The sequence below is a fragment of the Tetrao urogallus genome, assembly GCF_951394365.1.
Source record: "Tetrao urogallus genome assembly, chromosome: 5".
NCBI lineage: Eukaryota > Metazoa > Chordata > Aves > Galliformes > Phasianidae > Tetrao > Tetrao urogallus.
Genome location: NC_136818.1, coordinates 20,582,256 through 20,605,330, shown reverse-complemented (window position 1 = coordinate 20,605,330; position 23,075 = coordinate 20,582,256). Strand labels below are relative to the sequence as shown.

The 23,075-nt window shown below is 43.5% G+C and overlaps 1 protein-coding gene across 2 annotated transcripts in view; it reads left to right on the top strand.

The window, feature by feature from the left end:
* Positions 1-18,274: 18,274 nt before the first annotated feature.
* The window catches only part of NR5A2 (nuclear receptor subfamily 5 group A member 2), a gene marked incomplete at both ends in the record, with an annotated part of 84,057 nt that continues 79,256 nt past the window's right edge, over positions 18,275-23,075 (top strand). For both annotated transcript variants that reach the window (XM_079536466.1, XM_079536465.1), the window contains one exon: positions 18,275-18,338. In XM_079536466.1, the coding sequence (XP_079392592.1) occupies positions 18,275-18,338 (64 nt within the window). The remainder of the gene's footprint in view (positions 18,339-23,075) is intronic.

Below are 23,075 nucleotides of genomic sequence, written 5' to 3'. Positions count from 1 at the left end.
GGGCTGCCCAGGGCTCCACCCAACCCTGACTTGAACACCTCCACGAAAGGGGCAGCCACAACCTCTCTGGGCAACCTGTTCCAGCATCTCATGGCACTCCATTAAAAATTTCCACTTAACATCTGATCAAAATCTTCCCTCTTTTAGTTTAAAACCATTTCCTTATTTTTCTATCACCAACAGACTGTACAAAGTTCCCCTCCTGATTACAAGCTCCCTTCAAGTACTGGAAGGCCACAATGAGGTCTCCCCAGTATCTTCTCCAGACAGAACAAGCCCAATTCCCTCAATCTTTCTTAACAGGAGAAGTGCTCCAGCTCTCAGATCTTCATGGCTCTCCTCTGGATCCAATCCAAGAACTCCACGTCCTTCTTGTGCAGGGGGCCCAAGACTTGGATGCAGCACTGCAGATGTGGTCTCACAAAGGCCGAGCAGAGGGGGACAATCAGCTCCCTTGTACTCCCAGCCACCTCTTGGTACAAACCAGAATACTCTTGACCTTCCATGCTGCAAGCACATACTTCTGGCTCACGTCCAGCTTTTCATCAACTATGATCCTCAAGTCCTTCTCCACAGGGCTGTTCTCCATGACTTCTCCCAGTCTGGAGCCATTTGGGATTGCCCTATGCAACACCTTGTGCTTAGACTTGTTGAACCTTATTAGATACTCATGAGCCCTTCTCAGACTTGTCCAGGTCTCTCCAGATGTCACCCATTCTGTCATATCAACTGCACCACTCAGATCAACATCCTCAAGCTTGCTGAGGGTGCACTCAATGCCCACCATGTCATTGATAAAGATGTTAAAAAGCACCACTGCCAAGGCTGACACCACTCAATGTCCAGCCTCCAACTGGGCACAGAGCAACTGATAACAACCCACTGGCTGCAACCACCTAACCAGTTTGCTATCCAACAAGGCCAGCCTTGACACCCTTTATTATTCCCCAAGCCACCCATCTCTGTATCCACTTCCATACATGCCCCTCTTTTCCTGCAGATCCTTCTTCAGTCACAACAGTTTCCTACCTCCTCTGCTTCATTTCTTATGCTGGGGGGATGAAGGGCTCATGCTCTTAGAAAGGCATTCTTATAGTGCCGCCAACCCTGCTCACTGCACTTCTTCACCCTTAAGGACAGCTTCCCAGGGGATCTCATTCCGTAATTCCTTAAAAAGACAGAACTTCATTCTGTTGAAGTCCAGGGTCCTGACTGTGCTACGATCATACTCCTTGAAATCACAAACTCAACCAGGGCATAGTTACTACAGCCCAGACTGCTTCCAATCTTAACTTCTTTAATTCCTCTGCACTGATGAGCACCAGGTCTAGTAAAGCTCTTTCTCTGGCCAGTTTGTCTAATATTTGGACCAGAAAGTTATTCTCAAAACACTCCAGGAGACTCCTAGTTTGTTTGCAGCTTGCTGTGTTTCTTTCCCAGTAGACATCTACGTGATTTAAATCCCTCATCAGGATATGAGAGCCCACAAGCACAAAGCTTCTTGTAATTGAAGCAACAAGGCCTCCTCCACAGGCTCCCCTTGATCAGGCAGCCTCTAGTGGACCCTGACCACCAGATGCCCTTTGTTGGTCTGAGCTAGCCTTGTACCCCCCCCCCCCCCCCCCCACACACACACAATACTTCTGATTGAATACAAGGCATTTTCCCAAATAAAGACAGTCTGCAGAGAGTACAACACATTACAGTCTAAACTCTTGAAAAAGGTCCACCCAAACTTCATTTTGTACAACTCCAAATCCCAGTTAGTTCACTATCATTTCAAGCAACGTACTTTACATTGAGCTATTGTCCTTATTGTCCTTATACTATGTGATTGTAATGTGCCATTAAATACACATACTATAAACATGCATTTCTGGTTAACACAGTTCAGAACAGAACAGTTTTTGATAACCTGTGTACACTACTACAGAGTTCATAAGGTAGAAGGTGCAAGAAACATACAAAACTATTTTACTTAGAAACTATAGCATTCTCTGACATAACTGACAAAAATGAACACCAAATGAACACCATCACCAAAACATGTAAAAGGAGACTGCAGGAGCAAGTGATAAGTAAAGAAGAGTGAGCACTGAGAAGCTCAGAGAAAGTAATCAGGAGAGGCTACAAAAACACCTCTCAATCTAAGAGACCTTCTGTGTCAATTTTAAAAGTACAGATATACTGAGCTGCATGAAGTCCTGATTTTCAGTGAATCCTTGACATTATGCCTGTCTTTTGGATACTTTTGAACACGTGTTCCTATACTATTTTTATTACCTGTTTTACACATGCATGTAGAGGTTGCCAAGTTGTATAAAGATCAGTACTGCACATTCAATCACTGAGCTACTTAAAAATGTAGCTGTTTGCAAACATGATCTCTTGCCATACCACAACAGACTCCCACATTCTTCATCTTTACCTTGCACATAGTTTGCAGTAACTACAAGCACCATAAAAAGCTGCTATCAAGGAATTTAGATTAACCTCCCTGATGCAGTTCTGTACATACATACAGTTGTCTCCTGCTGGCAACTCTCCATTACAGAAAAGCCACATAATGAACTCAAGTTGTTTCCACTTCTCCCTGATGGTTCTAATGAGTTTGTCTTCTCTGCGATATCTTCAGTAAGAGAAATCAGTCCTAAGACATGCAGGACTTCCACTGACTTCCGCAGCAGGTCAGCATATATAACAAAAGAATGAGCTCAGGACACCAATGTTCAGAAACATCTATCCATCTAGCTAGCTGCACACGCCATACATACACTCCTTACACGAGAACAGTAACGTTCAGCAGCCTAACAAAGGCTACTTATCTTCACTGATATATAATGAAGACTAAGATGTCTTCTGTGTTGCTGAAAGAAATTACTACCTTCTCAAACCCATCCCCTGAAAGAAAATAAAGTTGGCGATCATTAGCCAGTTTTATTCTATTTACTGAGATAAGGTTTATAGCTCTGATATGAGAAAATTCTCTCAGGACAGCTCACACTAACCTTTTAGCACAGAAAGTATCAAGATACTGAGACATGATATCTCATCATGACTGCTGCCGTAGAGAGGAGGACTTAACGCAGGATAGACTGAAAGGGTCAAAAGTAACCACCAAATTAGGCTCTGTTGTGTCAATTTGTTGTCCCTGGTCTAATAATACACCTCTTGGCAAGCTCTAACAGGGCACCAAGTTAGCATGCTGCTTTAACTTAACCTCTTGCCCATATTTACTTAGGTAACAAGATTTTTTGTTTTTCACATATGACAAGTGGCAAGAAGGGGGCTGAAATAGTCACTTCAGAGCTTTCCTTTTCTCCCTATCAGGCTAACACAGACATCTGGACAAGTGACTTTAGGTGGGACTCTTGCATGCTTGCTAGTCTAGAGTGACAAAAAGACCCTGATGACTTGCAGGCTGGTCTGAGCCCACAGTGTTGCAGGGAGATGTTCACCAGAGCTGCAAAGAGACAGTTCAAAAGCTCAGCTGCCAGGCCCTCTTATGATTTTAAGCCAGGACATGCCATTAGGCTCAGAGCAAAATAAAAACCATACAGTTGTACCAATACAATGGGAAGTGCTACATTTCCTTGCGTGGGTGCCAGCCAGCACAGCTGCTAGAACAAAAGTTCAGATTCCAAATGAAATCACCATACTGTGCCCTCAATCTGAACATAGCTGCTTCACTAGCTGAAGGGACAGACTAAGACAAGGAAAGAGGAGAAGCCATGAGGCCTGGTCTGCTCCCATAGCTGCTCAGGACTGAAAAGAAACCAGCTACTAATCCAGATTAACCTTAGGCAATGAGGTGTATGGACACACTTTTTAAGGGAGTTCTCTCAGCTAAACTTGCTTCTTTAGAGTTTCAGGAATTAAATGTAAGCTGAAAATTTTGTCTGTAGGAATCACCTACAAGGAAATTAAACTGGTAAAAGCCTGTGTATGTGTAAATGCTTTGGGAATTACTGGCATCTAAAGAAAAAAGTGCAGAAACCCAGAGGCAAGAACAGCTCTATTGGCAGGGCTACATTTCTATTTGGTCCCCATTAGCCTCCCCTAATGCTTTTGTTTTTTCCTGGTGAGTCTAATTGAGCTCGCTTCCTAGTCAGAGCAGTTTGTGCCTTTCTCTGGAATCCAGGACACAGAAGGAAGTCACTGCTTTTGGGCTTCTCTCACCAACTTTGCTCACACATCACTACAATGTTGACAATCCTGCCCTGCACTTCCCTTCCTATGACAGAGCTTTTTGTGGTTTATTTAAGTGTTTACAATCCTCAAACCACAGCCCAAAGAGCACTGCTAAGTTAACAACTCCTGAGATCTGGATGACAAGGCTTTGTCTCAGTCTGCCTGTTCCAACCAAATATCTTAGTGGTAAAACTAAGGTCTGGTCACCCCGGTTTATTCACAGTAATAAGGACTACCTGCACTTTTTGCTGCATTTCGTGTAAAACAAGAAACTCCATGCCTCAGCGACAGCCTTTGCAGGAGGCTCTCAGAACAAAAACTGAGTCCCTCACTTGCCTGTGCACAAATTTAATGCTTAATTCAGAGCTGTAATAACAAACCTGAACAGCTCCAACACAGACCATGAACCACTGACATTTTCACTTAGAAATATCAAGCACCACTTTTGGCTAAAGCACATCTTCCTGGCACTGTCAGTTACAGGCCCCAGGAGGACACACACTGTCCAGTTACACAAGATACCCACGTACATCCCATACAGACAGAGTGGTGAAATCCCAGCCAGAAGAGATAACCAAATAAAAACAGTAGCAGATTTAGATGCCTGCATGCATAAGATGTGGCAGCTTTATCAGAGAAGACAAAGCTTTTGCCAAGGCATAACCCGGAGTACAACAGCTTAGAAGAAAAAGTTCTGCATACCAACTCTGTAAGGATCTCAAAAACCACTGATGTTGGTGAACTCAGCAGCACACAACTGTTTGCTCATGAAAAAACAAATCATACCAGATATTGAACCATCCCACATTCACCATTGGCTTTATGCACACATGGGGTCAGTTACCACAGATCAGTAATCACAGTTGCTTATTAAGATATCGTATGCATCAGAAACACAATTTGACTTTTAACAGACCTAGAATTCAAATAATGCACACAGAACAGGTTCCTGAAACGCAGCTCAACTACATCAAGCTAAATCAGACTGCTTTTCCAGTGCCTGAAGAACCAACCCCTGACACTGGCTCCTTTCACTTGGGCTCTGCAACTTTCACCTTTTCCAAGCAACTAAGAGCCAGCCTCCCTCTCCCAGCTGGCAGCAGCAGACAACACACTCCCCCTTCTGCATATCCCTCTCTCACTACACAGTACATGTATACATAGATAATAGGAGATCACCTCCTGGGCATAACCAAAGAATAAACCACAGTATTTATTAGCGAAGAAAAATATCTAAGGTCCTGCTTTTCCATACACTGACTGACATGTTCAGACTCAGTGATGTTAGGTTTTTATCTTAGGTCTTCCAACTCCTTCCCATTCTCTACTCAGATCCACAAGCACTGAAAAAGCTTCACACCGGTTAGCCCTCTTCTTAATTTTTACTTCCTTAAATCTTCAGTTCTCATCTCTTGACAAAATCCATTCAAACAGGGTTCTCAAGTTAATGGTTAAACTTGTTGTTTGTAGTACCATTAATATAGGTCAAGCAGCACAATAGTTACAACTGCTGAGAGGGAAGGTACATAAAGACACAGTAAGCAGTTCAGGACCTTATTACAACACGTCTATCAAACGCAGGAGTACAAACAATGTGCCTGATTCATCAGAAAGATAACTTCTGCTGACAGTACACAGTGTTCCCTGGAGTCTCTTGCACATGGCTCAAAAATTAAAATTGGAAATGTAAACTACAGACACATTCTTACAAATACATTTCAGCACAGCGAGCAGTTCTATGCAAAGCAGCAGATACAGGCAGTGGGATGAATTCAGCTCTCATTTGCATCACTGAGCACCAAAGAAACTCGGTAGCAGCTATGACTTTATTCTGCATTTTCTCTCACATAACCAAGGGAAGAATTTGTCCCACAGGCCCAAGGACACACATTTTTTCACTGCAGGATGCACATGCATAATGCCTAGAAGAGGGATTACCTTATGCCTTATTCAAGAAAATTCAAAAAGACCTCTGTGCCTCAAAAAGTTAGTATTTCAGGAACAGACAGTAAGTATTTTTTCAAAGCTAATGGCACCCTAAAGCTTCACAACATGGATCATTTCTGCTCAGTGCCAGTCATTCACTGCCTGCAAGTTCAAATACATCATGTTCCAGTTTGGCTCCTGAGCTCATTAGCCAAGGTTCCCAAGCTCAAGTGAATTCCCAAATATGCTACTGGAGCCAAAGCTGAAAGAAGTCAGGCCTTAGGACTGCAAGAGCCTACTGCATGTGCCACAGTCACCCTTCTCTTTCCAATTACTTGCATCACGATGGCACACAGAAGCATGAAACAAGTCTGCAATGTGAAGCACGTCTCTCTCCAATCCCCAACATGACAGCGCTGCCTTTTGTGACCAAGCATTTTGAAAGCACAAATTGCATTTCAGATCGTTTGTCCTTCAAATTAAAATAGCTCTAATAGACTGAGGCAAATGAAATATAAGTAGAAAGCTTCTTATGCATATAACCCACCAACTGTAATTCCAGGATGATCAGTTCAGCTGCTGTGAATCTAGGCTGAAGGGATGAAATTAAGCAGAATATTTTTCACACATAGCAAAACACAGAACTTACACCACAAAACAGAACACACTGCAAATTATAGCATGTATAAGAACTGGGGTTTTACAACTAGTAAAAGCTGAAGACTGTTTTCATCCGTCTCACTTATAATTTGTACTTCTGTATTATTTGTTATCTCTTATTTCACTGTGGTTTATGAACCTTGGACTAGATCTTCAGCAAGCAGGAATCAGCTCAATACTGACTTTAAAAAAAGCTCTCTTCAATTACAGTACCTGAAGTGATTAACTGACATTGCATGAATCTTATAGACAGATTGGACATGTAATGACACCAGCTGACAGTGCCCTCTGGTATGAATTTTCTCAGATTAGTAGCATTCTGCAAAATCATAACTTGAAACACTGGTTGAAGCTCTCCTAAAGCATTCTAACCACCTTAAACACAGACAAGCCTGTATCGCATTGTGCATTTTACACATTGCTATGTATGCCACATTTCTGGTACCTTCCAATATAATAAATCACATCACACAATTAAAACACTTCTGAGACTGCAGATACAGTCCAGTGCACATTACTTATAGTACATAACAGTTCAATAGGCTACTGTCTTCTCATTGTGTTTATATTGGAAAGGCAGCCCATCAAGACAGCTTGGATATGACTGTTCATGTTAAGACAAACACTGGCATGATAAAGGAATTTTTACACATCGTATGGATATTTTTTCCTATTCTGTATTACAGATGTGTTCTAATGCTTTGTATGTTGCATTTTCCTTAGCAGGATGAAACATACTGCACTTAAGCACAGATGTACAGGAAATCCCACTACAGAATAGTTCCTCCCTATGAACAAGCTACATGTTTTTCTGCAGAGACTGCTTATATTAGCACTAACAGCATTGCCTCACACTACTGTTTTTCTGGAACATTAATAAAGATTTCATTTAATTCAGAGAAGGAGAAAGAACAAAGAAATTGAGAACTGTCCACAGCACGTGGAATAGGAAACATAGGAGGAGTCCACAGAACATGATGTAATTGCCTGCAAAAACACACGTGTCTCCTGCCATCCTCCCAGAATGGATAATTCACGGTATGTACAGGCAGTTGGAGCAAGGCGGCTTCCTTAGGTACTCACAGGATCTCTGCCCTGTCATTCAGGAAGCATGAGCCAAGTGGCTCTCTACTGATGTTCACACTGCTAAGATAAGAAGCAAAAGGCTTTGCCTCCTCACCACCACCTCTGTTTCACCCTAAGATGCTATCTGCAGAACTCAGCTAATGACAATTCAACCCATTTAAAATGAGGAAGTAACCAGGCACTTAAACCCAGCAGAAACTTACCTAACCAAACTAGCTCTATCAGCCCCTTTTTAAGAATGGCATTCTATTCTAAAAGTTTGTCTTTGTGACTCTTCGATAAGCATTAAGTCAGTACAATTCAGCATTCAGACATACTTGCATTTCATCTGCCAGAACAAAAACAATTCACCTTGTTTATTCTGAAATGTCAATAGAAATACATTTGCCAATAATGCTTCTGTAACTTAACATCATACCTTTGTAAAATATTGAGAAAATGCTTTGAAGACCTTTACACCAGGATAAAAACACTAATATGTCACATGAAACCTAGCTCCTTGCTTGCAAGTCTGTGCACCCAGTTATGAAGCCGGTGGATGATTCTGGAAACATCTCTCATCGTGAAGGAACATAGATATTAGTGGAGCTCAATCTGAAAGCAAGCTCACACTACACCTACATGCTATTCTTCCTATCATCTCTAAGTTATGCAGTTCTTTCAAGGCATACTTTAAATGTGGTGAGCATTTCACAAAACTGCGAGTAGCAAACTCTCCTTCACAGCTCTTCAGGAGCTTGGTGGGACAACAGGGCCTACAGGTAGCTTCAAACTGAGAAGCCAACTCAGAGCTCTCCAGTGCACGCAGAAGTCTCATTTCACAGAGGTTTCATTTCAACATCAATATATATTTCCTAGTCATCTCAACTCAAAGGTGGCTTACTGAGAAAACTGCAGGAAGCTTCAATTTTGAGCAGGATGAACATACTGAACTGGGATCACAACTACTTCTAGAGTAATCAAGGTCTTATCAGCAGTTACCTCTCATGAATGACATATTAACCTGGCTGCCTGATCTAAAGCTTTTCTCAACCATCTTCTGCAATAGAATAAGGATTAGATTCTTATGGGATTTGAAGCTATTATAAAGTCCCAGAAACAGAGCTTTTTCACTGTTTTTGCTGTAAGAAACAGAATATGGCTTCTGTAAGTGGCAGCCACTGAGTTCGTAGTTTCATGAATTGTTCTGCTCAGGAAAACCTCCCTACAAAGCAGCCTTTCCAAGCTCAGCTGTCTTCACAGCAAAGCGGAAACGGGTCCCAGTAGGCCCCAGCATCAGAGGAACACGGTAACTGAAGGAACCTTGCGGGTTGCAACCTTCCAGCACAACAAAAGTATGCGGATCCAACTCCAACTGTGGCAAAAAATACCATCAAGGAAGACAGGACACTGCGAGCTCTAAGGTTAAAAGCAATCCTTAGTCTTCCAAAGGCAATGCAGAAAATGCAGTTTAGGTTACTAGTGCTGCCCGCTGTGTTAGCACTGTACGTGAGATTTACCAAATCTCTTTTTTCTAGAAAAGCAGCAATTTCAGCTACAGAAGCAGCACTGTTACTCCAAGCAGTACTAAAGCCTAACTTGAGAAAAAGCTGAACTTCCTCAACAACTGCATTTCAGAAGGTGCTCAGTGTGGGGCCAAGGTAAGAGAGAACTTGGGAAGTAGCAGCAAGAGAAATTCTGTCCACAGCAGAAGACAGCAGCAGACCAGAAAAAAAGAGAGAAATGGTATCTGAAGTCAAAAGGGAGATGGGGGAATAAGATCAGATAGTAACAGAACAAAGAAGCAAGATGTAAATGTCAGTGTTCGATGTAACAAAATGTGCTTTTACTCATATTGTGGAAACATTTTGAGCTTGATTGCATTTGGATTCTGCTAGTTTCTTAAGCTATAGGAGAAGTGACACTGAAAGGCCTAACTTCATGCCAAAATCCTACTGTCTGTGCAAAATTACTTTTTAAACTTCAAAATGAAGACTGCCCTCCTGCCATTCCCAGGGTTTTATACAACCACAATGTCAGTGACTACACTAAAGCAGCTCACTCTGGGATAAGTTAGGACTCTGGTTAATTGTCTTCAATAAAAATGACAAAGCTGGTTTCCCTCTCCACCAGCCCAAGTCAGTCCCTCTCTACATTCACCTGAACGCTGATCTTTGAGTCAGAAAGAACTTCCACCCCATTCCATCCCTCTTCTGTCATTCACTGTTTGTCATTTGTCTCAGTGTGCTTTGGGTAAATAATTGATCTAATGCATTTATTTATTTTAAGCTTAACAGACATTTGTTTCAAGACTGAAATTCATTGTAAAATTGTCTATTTCACAGATGGTGAAGTTGTGATACCTTAACGACAGAATTTTATACAGCTTCTTGACACATAGGAGAGGGATACGGGAAAGAAAAGATGATGCTTCTGCTGCTGCAAAATAGCACCACATACACTGGCAAACTCCACCTCACTAGCTGATCACAACTTTCCACACCGTTAATATGAAATGAAAAAAATCAATTGTTATTGTTCAGTCATTACCTCCCATGAACTGATGTACAAGTGTCCAACATGGCAGTGAGTTAATGGTAACCCAAAGCAGTTGCTAGTCGGCAGAAACAGGCTTCAGCCACACCTTGTACGTGCCCCAGCTCTCTCCAGCCTCTCATCAGGAGAAGTCCTCTACCTGCTGCAGGTGCAAGTTAAGTAATGAGAAGGGCACCTGCCATATTGCAATCACCTGCTGCAAGTTCTTCACAAGCAAGGTCATGTGAAGGTCAGTTAGATTCTGCACAGATACCACAGAAGAAACAGAGCATGTTCTTTTTAACTGCCATTCATTGTAGCCTCTGTGAGCAAAATTGCTTCTCCCATAACGAAATAAAAAAGCCAAAATTACACATCAAAACACAAAATCCTGTGATACCATGTAATTGCTACCTGAGAAAGATCCATGTTCCAATCGAAGAGCCTTTATATTTCAAGGGAAAGGCACACACAAGTCCCAACAAATCCATGTGCTCACTCCATGAAGGAATAAAGAGAACTTCTTTGAAAAAAGTGTAGAGAGAAGAGCAGAATGTAGAAAAATGAGCATGATTACTGCTGGCTTTACTCACAAGGGAAATCTCAGTAAACTAAACAAAGAGCAGCAAAAGCCTCTCTGCTGCACAGAAGTAAAATTAATCTTGCAAAATGAAGACCAGTAACACCAATACAAGAACACTGACAAAAAAATCCAGACATTCAGAAAATGTATGTTTACCTAACATACAGGACTTGCTTCACTGACTTCAGTGCAGCCCTTAACTCAGGACTTTGCTCTGAGTATTTTTTGTTTTCTAAACCAGACCTTCTTGTGGGCTTTGAAGAAAAGAAACAGTAGAGTAGACATTCCTTGAGCAGAGTTAAGTTTTTCAACTGGTGAGTCTTAAATGAACTGAAAGCAGTAACTTCTTGGCACAAAGACTGTGAGAGAGCAGCAAAGGCCAACTGTACCTTAAAAGGAAACAAACTAGCAGCCAACAGCAAACGTAACACAAAATGGGTAGGAACCTTACCAAGAGCATGGTCCCACAGCGCAGGAGCTGGTTGAGCAGAGCAGCAGCGAGTCACCAACAGTCATCAGGAAGACTACAAGAGATATACAGTCAAACCAGAAAACTCAAAGAACAACGCACGATCAAACCCACATTCAGCACAGCTCAAAGAAACAGCTGAGGCTCCACCCAAGAGTTTATATGGCCCCACAGCCATGTGGGTAGGTGCACAGGTGAGGCCAGTCACGACTCAGGGGAACCCAGGTGAAGTCATTAAGGCCTGCTGGTCTCTGACGAAAGCTTCTTTTTAAATTATTCTTCCACTACTACTCTACTAAATTTTTCTCTCTGCATTTATCTATTTGTTTTATGGGGCTTTCTAGAGCTCACCGTTAGGTATCTAACTCAGTTGTGCACACCATTGTCTGCACCACAGAAAAACGCTTCAGTCTAGTGGGAGGATAGGCAGTGGTGAACAGAAGAAAGCATAGTGGTGTTAGCAAGAGATTGATGGGAATTTACAGCTATTAAGGGAGAGGGCTGAAGTACCCCCGAAGCCTCAGTTTGAGATGCAGGACTTGGTCTGAGCACTATGCAAAGAGTAGGGCAGAACAGCTCCACACACATCACAGCAGATGTGCCAGTGGTCTGACTTTAAGGCTGTTCTCTGTCAGCTGGGGCTCCTCAGAAATCCTACAGGTTCCTGCTCTTCCCAGAAATACAGACAACCCAATTCCAGAGTCATCCCTATGTCATATTGTCATCCAAGCATTTAAAATGAAATGAGGATAAGGTCTGACAAACTCTGGGCATGCAGTATAAAAAGATATAAAAATATTAATTAATATGTTATACTAATCTATTATTCATGTGGCTGCACTGGGGAGATACGCTCTTGAAGGAATTAAGCATTTCTCAGATCTTAAGTCTATTTGTTCTGTTTTTTAAGAACTGCGATGTTTATCGAGAGTGGTGCCTACATGACTCAGAAGACAATGAAAAAGCTGTGTTTCTTCACTGCTACACATGCTTGTGAAACACATCTGCTGGACAGAATAGATACGGTGTTTTACCATGAAGCTTACATCTGAAGAAGTTGCGGGTGTCCAGATTTCATCATATGCCTCCAGAAAACAGCTACCTTAAATTTTAAATTGTCAAGATAAAGACTAGTGCACTGTTTAATTATTACTGCCATAAACCAGAGCAATATTTACCTGCCTATAACAGAGCTTAGGAAAATCCACTTATCTCTCTTGCCAGGTGCCACATTTCTCACAGTTATTAATAAAATGATCAGAAATCATTATTTCTGAATGGCCTTTGCCCCACTTTTCTCTGCTGTCCAGTACGCTTCCCAACAAAAGCTGGCTTTGAAATTGGGACAAATTTTGCACTTGTTTGTTGGGAAGACAGAAAGAAGCAAAAGCTCTCATCTGCACCGGACCCAAGCCATCGCACCAGCAGTAAGCCTCGATTCCTCCTGCCTCCTGTGGCAGTTAAGCCAATGCAGTGGGCATTACGTGCCACTCCTCTGTCCCCCAGCTCCCAGGCAGCCCTCATTCCTGGTTCTGCTAGGAGAGCCCCCCAGCAGGACACAAAGTGCCATGCTGAGCCGCTTGCTTTTGCTGCCTTCCACTTTGCATTAGCAGCCAGCTCAGGCGCACCCACACAAGGCCGGGCAGCGGGAGGTGAAGCACATGTCTGGTGTCCCTCAGGGGGAGAGACTGGGAGAAACTCATCAGAGCACGTGGGGTGTTTCAGGATGCAGGGTCCTGAGGTGTAAGACTTACTGCATCCAGTCTGCCTCAAGTGAAGGTGCAGGGCCTTTTTTGCTTTTGGTTTTTGTGAGGGGCTTGTTTTTTGCAGGGAGCAGAGGGCATAACTGTTCTCCCTGCACATATCTTGAAAAAACAGATAATCTAGCTACCAAATTCAAAAGATTTTATGTGCCACTTAACATTCACTTTAGGACTCTTTCTCCTCTCCTCCCTCCAAGGGAACATATTCCTAATATTTTATTAATAATGCTCTAAGGAGAAGCTGCTTTCTGCTCCTGAGTGCTGTGTACGATGATGGATGAGTTCACAACACCTGTTACTGGTACATACGTGGAAGTAATTTCCCCTTGCCTGTTCCACAGAAATCTGTTCTTTTCTCACATAGTCAAATACCCTGTTCCTATTTCTAGTAAATAGCTGCTAGATAAGCTTTGAAAAGGTTTTGTAATTAATTAATATCTTTTTTCTTTGTATGCCAATAAGTTAGATTATTGAAGGAAAGTATTTGTGCAAGAAATTAGAATTGAAGCTGCTTACATAGATATAGATAGACAGACAGGCATAAAACTTGCCTAGAAATGGCTTGCCAAGAAGGTTGATTTTCTCCAATGCAGAAAGTTAGCATGGAATCGTGCCCCACCACAGCTTACCCCAGCTCTGCTTTGATATTCAGTTAAGACCAAAGGAGGACTTCAGTAATCCACAGCTGCACAGAGCTGAGTTTTCTTCCTAAGCACTCCTGAAGGCTCCCCTATTGCTCATTTAACCTTGGGAGTATTTCCAGACATCTGTATTTACCTACTCCTCTGGATATTCACTTATCAGCAGAAATATTCACCTAAAAAAAAAACCAAAACTTTTTCTAAGTAATTATCAGGGAAAAATCACAAGAAGCAATTTTATAATTTCTACAATTCACCTTTCCTCTTCAAATATGGTTTCTCTTCAATTACGCTCATCCAGTCAGAGAAGATAAACTTATAAGAGATGAAAATATTCCAAAAGATTAAAGTAGTCATGGGAAAAGATTTGCATTGTTAACACCTGTGAAGAACTCACCAAGCTTCTGTCCAACACAGCTGAATTTGAATATGCTGAAAATCACAAGTAAGGAGTAGCACACAGTGACATGAATTTTTAACATCATTACAATTGATTACTGAGGTGATAAGCATGACGTGTTTTTATATACTGGGCTGCTCCAAAAGTAATGCCTCCAATTTTACTGTATCAGTCGGCAATGTCAGAGGTGTATGTTGGCTCCCACCAGCATTCCATTGCATTTTCTGGCTGCATGACAGATGGCAGTAGAAGAGCAGTCTGACAAAATGGTATCTGACATGCAGAAAAAATGGCATCCATTGCCATTCATTGATGCTTGCTGAATACTTACGGAGACCAAACTGTGGATGCAGCAAAATGAGGCAACGGATGGTGCATTTCGGCACTCTCCATTGCCGAAATGCTGGGTCACCTCCGCAGACTGTTGTAAGTGTGACATGCAGGCTCTTGCTCCTCCCTGGAGAAAATGCGCAGCTAATATTGGTGACTGTGCTGAAAAATTATTTTTTGTAGCTGAGAATTTGCTCTATGAATAGTGTTATTATGCTCTTTGTCCCTACTGTAGTTTTCATGGAAAAAAATAGGAGACATTACTTTCAGAGTGGCCTACAAGTATGTATGGATACATAAGAAAATAAGCAAGACAATTAACAGTGCAGTCACACCACATGACCAAACAGTAACTGAGAATCAGCTGCTGGAAATAATCTCGTAAATTAGAACTGTTACATTTCAGTATCAGAATTATTTCACTGATAACCCCAAAAGATGACCAACAGGTATATCAGATTTTCTTAATTTCTTCCACAGAAAACTGTATTTTCAATTCCAGTTTTGCACATGCAAAATAATACAAAGTTCACGATGGTGGAGAAAATACAGTGAAGCATGCAAAAAGAATTTTAAACGTCTGTGGTAGGCCAGGAGGAATGGCAGAATGACTGAAATGAAACTTTTACAGAGTGATTTCCAGATAAAGGAATAAGGCTTGTAAATGTCCTCCCACTTAAACAAAGCTGCAGCTGAAACCAACTGGCCTACTCTCAGGACCAGGTAACAGCTCACACCTGGTGGGCATCATGCTGGGCTCAATGCCACATTTGCCCTGGACTTTCAGTTATATGAGGGTTGTGTCCCTCACTTGATGACTGTGCCAGACGTTTCGTTTTGCTGAGATGTACCTCTAGGGAGCTCTGTGATACTTTGAGATGGCACAGAAAGATAAAGAGGAACATACTGGATTCAGAAAAGCAACATCCAAACTACTAAGAGAAAATGCCCGACCTCACCAAATTTACACCAACGTGGACAAGGCGGGGCTTGAGACTCTTGGAAGAGGTCACTGTTCATTGGTCTAGCTGTTTCCAGAGCTTCTTAACATCCTCACATGCCCAGATGAAATGCTATGAGAGAAAAATGTCCACAAGAGGAGAAACTCCTAATTCCATTTGTGTGATAAATGGTTGCAAAATAATTTGATGTACAAGAGTCAAAGGAGGGATCGTTGCCAAGCTTTTGAAATCAGGTGCCTTTTCTTTGAGGGACGTTTGATTGAGGGACAAACAAGGGACAATTTCATCATACAAGAACGGGCAAAATAAAGACAGTAAACAGTTTTCAATTAATTATCTTTATCTTCATGAAAGACCTGCTAAATATACAGAGATGCCAGATCATGGACTGATACAGATCATCCTGGAGTTCTCCTATGAGTTTATTTTTTCCCCTTCCGACTCAGTATAAAGAAAGGCAAAGAAAGTCTGTCTGGTCATGCACCTGGCACACATTCTTGTATCCATGGAGACAAAGTATCAGAAAGGAGAAAAAGAACATTTTTAAGTGACCCTGACATTTGATACTGATGCAAAAACAAGGAAAGGAATGACCTAGTTGGAAGCCAAAAGCATGAAGTTTCTTTATTTCCTATGATTTAGTATCTCTCTCCCCCACATAGGGCAGATTCTTTTATAGACACTCCAGCATATGGGCCAGTGGAGCTCCAGCAATGTCTCCAAATGGCACAGTAGAAAGTTTCAAGCCTTACATTCAGCTTTTCTCTTTTAGCTCCTGTCCTGGAAGACATGTAGGTTGCTTTATTATTATTATTACTATTATTTGATGGAATAAATGATTTGTTTGTATCATTATGAACAGAACTTAAAAGTGATTTGATGATTAGATGAATTGGAATTGACAGAGACCAATTCGTTAGGTTTGTATTAAAACTGTGGTAAAAACTGGCTTCTAGCTTCCAGACAATTTAATCAGATAAAAAATACCAGTGACTTTGTAAAAACACCCATAGAGTCTGTTTAACCAGACTTACAAATTATTTTTTCCCGTAATAAATAGAAAGATGTGTTTACATTGCCTGCTTTTGCTTATAAAGCATCTCATAAACATTACAAGACAATAATTCACAGCATTCTGAGAAGTAGTCTGGCAGTTTGCTCACTTTACAAGTATAAAAACAAGGAAGAGAAACTTGATCTCAGGAAGTTTTTGGTGCACAAGTCAATATGATTTTACTTGCTGCATGTCCCATAAACACAATGAATATTTATGATTGGGACTCATTAAATGGGTGAACAAATAAATGGCCAATTGTACACACCATCAGGGTAGGTAACGCATCTGACATGCACTTGCAGTTGTTTAACAAGAATTTGGAAAATCAGGTCCTCCCTCTAAAACCTGACTCCTTCGCCGGGGGGCTGCCCAACAGCACAGGGCTCCTGGCTATAATGCCCACGCCTTACAACATCACCGCAGAGTTTTGCCACGACAACCCCAGTCTCAGGAGAATCCTGAAAAGTCGTCCCCTTTCAGCACTGCTTTATCATCCAAGTCCAACCATCATGATGAACCACACAAAAGAGCAGATGTTGCTTTACAGCCCTCTGCAAATATCAAAACCAAAACTCCAGCAGACCTCAAGAGGCTTCAGATCCAGCCCACGATGGAAGAACTTTATTTTCTAAAAGCCTTGACATATCAAATATCATCTGAGCATTCAGGTGGGAGCCTGCCCTCACACCACAGACTGCACCTAGGCTGTAGTGAGCACCGAGGGCACACGGCCCCTACCCACCTGCATGACATGGGGTGCCACAGGACCGAGGTGCCACAAGGCACAGTGCTGCAGGGCTGGGCTGCTGCAGGGCAAGGTGCCCCACACCTCCTCTGCCGGCCACGAAGCAGGACTTGGCCACTCAGAGCCAAGCTGAGCAATCACCCAGTCATCTGCCCAACTTTATTCAGAAGCATTACACTTTTGGCTAAGCGGCTACAACCTGGAGCTGTCTCCAGCCTGCAGGCTGGGCAATAAAATCCTTTGTCTGACAAACCCATCACAGAGGTTTGCTCACACTGTCACTCGGGCACAGAATCCCAAGCACATTCCCAAGCCTCCTTTAAGGAATTAACGCTTGCTTGCTTTGCCATCCCGAGAGTGTTTACAGAGCCAAAACAACCGTGCTTGCAGTACACTGTGCAAAGAGGTGATGACATCAGGAAGACAGGTCACAAGCTTGAGTTTATAGTCATTACACTTACATTGGTATGGCTTTTCATCCACTCGGTATAATCTTATGACCCCACAACTTTACAACCCTCCACTCTCTGGGTTTCATAGCACCTCTCCACTCTGGGTTAATCATTTCTCTGTCATTATCTGCCAAGAGTTCTTATCTCTTCTGCTGTCACTTTATAACAGGGCCTTCTTATCAAGCTGTACTAAATCACGTGATGGGGCCAAACCTATCACAAGTTCCAATTCTTCTGATTAGAGACTATCATGAAATGGGATACATGGTTTACAGCAGGTCACTAATGCTGGAAAAAGTACAGAGTCCACTGAAAGACATGCTTGTTACTTTCTGAATTCTGGGATAATTTTTTTGTTGTTGTTCATCACTCCGACTTTCACTGAGGGTTATTATAGCCTTGGTCTCAAGGCCAGAAAAGTTTACAGGCTGCACCTCTTCCGTACTCAATGCTGTACACCTTGCACCCAAGGGTACTGTATATTTACACTCAATGATGTCTTCTAGTTCTCACACGGCCATCATACAGGAATCTATAAAACATGGACTTACATCAGTCGGTAAGTAACAGTTTTCTGTTTTGATGACTCTGCGTAAATATATGAGATTGAGGCTGCCCAAACCAAAAAAAATCATTACGATTGGGCAAGCAAACAAAACTGATTAATTTACATGTGTTTTTAGGCAAATGAGAACTTTATGACGCTATGTAAAATGAAAGTAAACAGCCAATGACTGAGTGAATGATTTTTTCCTGCAGAGATAATGTGATTACCAAATTTACCATTGGACCATTAATAGTATTTTTAAAGACTATAATTGCTAATTACTAAGAAATTGCAAATGCGCGTGTGTGTATCAGCACTGGTGAAAAGCATAAATTGCTACCGGCCTGACTGTTGTCACTGAATAAAACCTCAGGAATGTTTTCAGGGTATTTTTGTTGTTGTTGCTGTTCTGTAAGTAACATGGGTGTTAAATGCAGATTCTTTTTAGCATCTAAAACACATACAGATATTCATTTAGTATGGATGGGCTGGATAGTGAAGGTCGGTTGATACCTCAGAGCAGTGAAGAAACACTTTCAGATATGGAACAGCACCTGCTCGCTCTCCACTGAGAAAGCCGGCTGGCGCAGGTTGCTCTGGCGTTCCAACACGAGGGATCTGTGCCCCAGCTGCCCAGGGCTGCAGGGGCTGTGGTGAAGCCCCAGCAGGGCTGCAGATGGCATGCCAAAGCAGACTGCTCCTACATGGACTGGGAGGCTGTTCTGCCTGTGCAAGGCAGCTCAGCCACGCCACAGGTTCCACAGCCCCTGGCTGTGCAAGGCTGTGCCTTGGCACAGCAGTTTATGGCAAGGATGAAAAAGGGAGCTTTGGCCCAGGGCCCACGTACCTGGGATCACTACCCTCTTCTTACCCCAAAGTGCGTCACTGTGTGCAGGCAAGGCACTCATCCTGATGCAGGGTGTGATATGGGCCCCTTGCCATCAAGGCACTGCAGCGATGGAAGGTGCAGCAACAGCTGCAGGAAGTACCCTCAAATCTAGCTGAAACCTGATCTTGATCTCCTAGGTTGAGCTGCTCCTTCTCCGGAGAAGGGGAGGGTACCCATGGACAGGTTCCCACTTGGGACCCAGCTGTGCCCCAGGCCGCCGGCCCCCAGGAGCTCCTTGCTCACCCCCTCCTCCCGCTCTACACCTCCCACACAAGGGCCATGCCCGACATCACAGCACACTTTGCTGGGCTGTGAATGAATGGCTGGAGGATAATGTGCTATAACTGTTCTGTAAGGGTACCCATCCACAACAGCAGAAGAAGGAAAAATGAGACATTCCTCTCCATCATACTTACACCAAATATATTTAGGGTTCTCTAAATCATGTAGATACGAAGGACAGAGGGTTGTGAATTAGCAAAGCCCTGTTGTCCCCACACTTCCAAAATGCACTCATGTGCCATACTGTGGTCATACCAGGTCAGATTCTCTAAGCAAGGCGCAGGAAAAGCAGATCTGAATCCTGTGCCGGTCTCTGAAATCCTAAGTGCTCTGTGTCCAGGGCAGGACTGTTGCCTTGTGTGGCACAGCACTGCCACAGCTCCTGGTGGCTTTCCTGACAAGTCTAACCTGATGTGTGTACCCTGAATACCACGTGCCCTTAGGGTTAAATGTAAGGAGGAGCAGGATCCTGCTCTTATTTGCTCTCCCTTCATGGAATAAGCACAATCTGCACAAATGCCAAGTAGACTAAATCCCATCTCTGGACTTTCCCTTCTGTCCAGTCCTTCCCAGCACATCCTTTGCTCTTTTCTCCCCATGCCAAAACAAAGCAGGTGGGTGTGTGAGGTGCTCCTGTTGGGGGCACCTGTGCATGAACAGCCAGTGCTTATCCACTGGGATAAGTCAGTCTGTGGTACAGAGCAGCAACATACCACTGCAAGGGTGAGCCCGCTTCCTCTTGGCCTTGTCCAGTTCCCATGAACACCAATAAAACTCCTTCTCTCATTTAAAGGGGAGTGGATCTGCCCCTCAGAGAGCAAACAGCCAGAATGGAGCTGACACCTGCTTTTAGGTTTACAGTCATGTAGTAAAAAAAAAAAGTAGCTGGAATTCACGGGATCTTACTAGAACATCACATCTTCCAGGTGAAGATCATCATACGGTCCTCTGGAAGTGCCTTGATTTTTTTCTGGTTGGATTCCTAGGCAGCACAAAGTCACTCAACCAGCTGGATTTTCCTCCAGTCATACCGCTGTCTTAGCATCCTTAGGGACATTGCAATTGGTGTAAGCATGACTATATGACAGAAATACCTATATACCTATGACTATATAACAGAAATAACTGTTTCATTAACTTAAAAAAATAGTTGCAGAGCAGGACAAATAATCTCCTTGCAATTTCTTACTTTGAGGCTTTTCAGCTTGTGTAATACTTACTGCCATCTTAATTTTAATGTCATCAATGTAATCAAAATTCTGGTTAGAATTTACAGTATTCTAACCAGTGCTGTCCAGCTTGGCAAGGTTTATTTGTATGGATTACTACTATTAGTATGCATGTATCATGCACTTTCACATCACTGGCAAAGACAGCAAATGCTGTCTTTACAAGTTTGGATGAGGATTCTGGCCAGCAGAGCAAGCAAAGCTTCCACGGGAATGAGCAGAGGTTGAGTGCAAGGCAGCTTTTAACAGTGACATCTCAATGCTAATCTTGACTTCTACGCAGTTTTCCTCTCTTTAAATATTTCTGCCATCATTATACTGCAAATGAACTATTTAGAAAAGTGGCATATACTCTTGGTTCTCTTCAGTCTTATAAGGAAGTTAAATTTTAAATACTCAAATACATGGAGCAAAACAACAATGATGATGCCTGTGGTTTCCAGAGGAAAAGCCTCCAGTCACCCATCCATGTGGGCATCTAGGTCAGCTCCCAGCCAGTCCTTAACAGGGTGGCAGGGAAGAATTACCTGCAGCAAGAGCTGTGCCTTGCTGTGGTGAGGACAGAAACGTTACTGAAGTGTAGAGTTTACTCTCCTATTCCACAAGTATTGCAGAGCTGATATGTGCATCAGTAGGTATAAGCTATATTAATACATAGTTATAAATAATGGACAGCCTTGCATACATACACAATCCTTATCGAGATTTCTCAATATAAACCTCGCTATTTTATCTTTTCATGGTTTGTTTTATGATTACACACTTATGTGCGGAGAACCCTTAGATGATACATATACATCTATGAGCTCTGGGTTTGCTCACGATAAAGATCAGCTATTAAATTACTTTTTGTAAATGAAGTTTGCAAGCTTCAAAACATAATCACTATTTGGGAGGGGAGGGGGCAGGAACGGACCTAAAACATTTCCTTTTTATTTTTTTTATTTTTCACCAGCAGATCAAGGTCAGTTGCCTCAGCAAAAGAAATTTCATTTTTAAGCCTGTCTGTGCAGGATAGAAATCAATTATCTCTTATGGTACAGAGGCCAGCGCTCAGCCCTGACAGGAGCCTTGCTTTATACACAAATATATTTGGAGTACTTCCAGACCAGGCTGCAGCCTTTGTAACTAAGATGCTCCACGCGCAGCTCCAAAGGGGCAGCGCAGCCGAGACAAACGGACCCCACCGGCAAAAAAAAACAAATATCTGGGTGGCTGTTTGCACCCAGGCGGTTGGGCCCGGGCCCGGCCCCGGCGGGCAGCGCTGCCGAGCACCCCTCGCCGCGCCGCGCCGCCCCGTGCAGGGCTGGGACTGCGGCTCCGCTGCGGGGCGGGCGCAGGGAGGGGCCCGCTGAGTGTCCTCGGGGCGAGGACGTTTTCCCTCCGCGCGGTTAGCGGCAACAGGTCCGAGCAGTGCTGGGATAGAATGCGCCTCCCCTACGAAAGGCATAGCGTTTAGCGTTAAGAAAGAAAGAAAACTAGCATGTTTTCTACTTGCAAAACCGACTCTTTGAGTGTGTTAGGCTAAAGGCTGGCTTGCGCCGAAGGCTGCGGCTCGCTGCCGGTGCCGCCGGTGCTGCCGATGCAGGGAACCCCCCCGCAAGCTCCGGGCAGGGCTCGCCTCTCCCGAGGCGCCCATGCCTTCGGCCGCCCGGGCCGGCCGCGCTGCCTCAGCCCTCGCCTCCCTCCGGGCCCCGCAGGAGCGCCGGCAGCCCTTCGGGGAGCCGCCGGGAGAGCCGCTGCCCAGAGCCGTCAGGGGGCACCGCGCTGCGCCCCGAGCCCGGCGGGCTGCGGCAGGACGGGGTGCGGCATCGCAACGCCTTCCGGTGAGTCACCGGCAATAAAAGAAAAGCAATCACGGAGGTGCTTTGCCACCCACTTGGCCCGACGCGCTCCTCGCCCTGGAGTATCCCGCAGTTTCGCATCACCCGTCGCTGCCAGGTGTTTATAAGGCAGCAGGGCGTTCCAGCGTGCAGCAGTAACCTCGGCCGGGCGTTAAAAATAGCTTCTCGGTCAATAATTGACTGCTTGGAAAAGGCTCTCCGGTTCGGACCGGAGAGGATCGGCATCTCCGCAAGGCAGCGGTGATGATTTGCAGCAGAAAAAACGCAACAGGCTTTGGAAAGTGATCCTCTGTGGTGTGCGTTTTGCTTCAGAAAGCACTGCAGCCCGATCACTGTCTCTGATTTGCTGACAGCAGATCAAAAACATTACGGAAAAATAAAGCATGTTTTTGTGCTTTCTGCCGTTTTCTGGAAGGGACAGTTTGCTTTCTAAAGCCTGAGCTGGAGGCACTAACAACCTCCGCCCAACTGAATCCCTAGGAACCAAAAGTAACGCTCCTTGGCT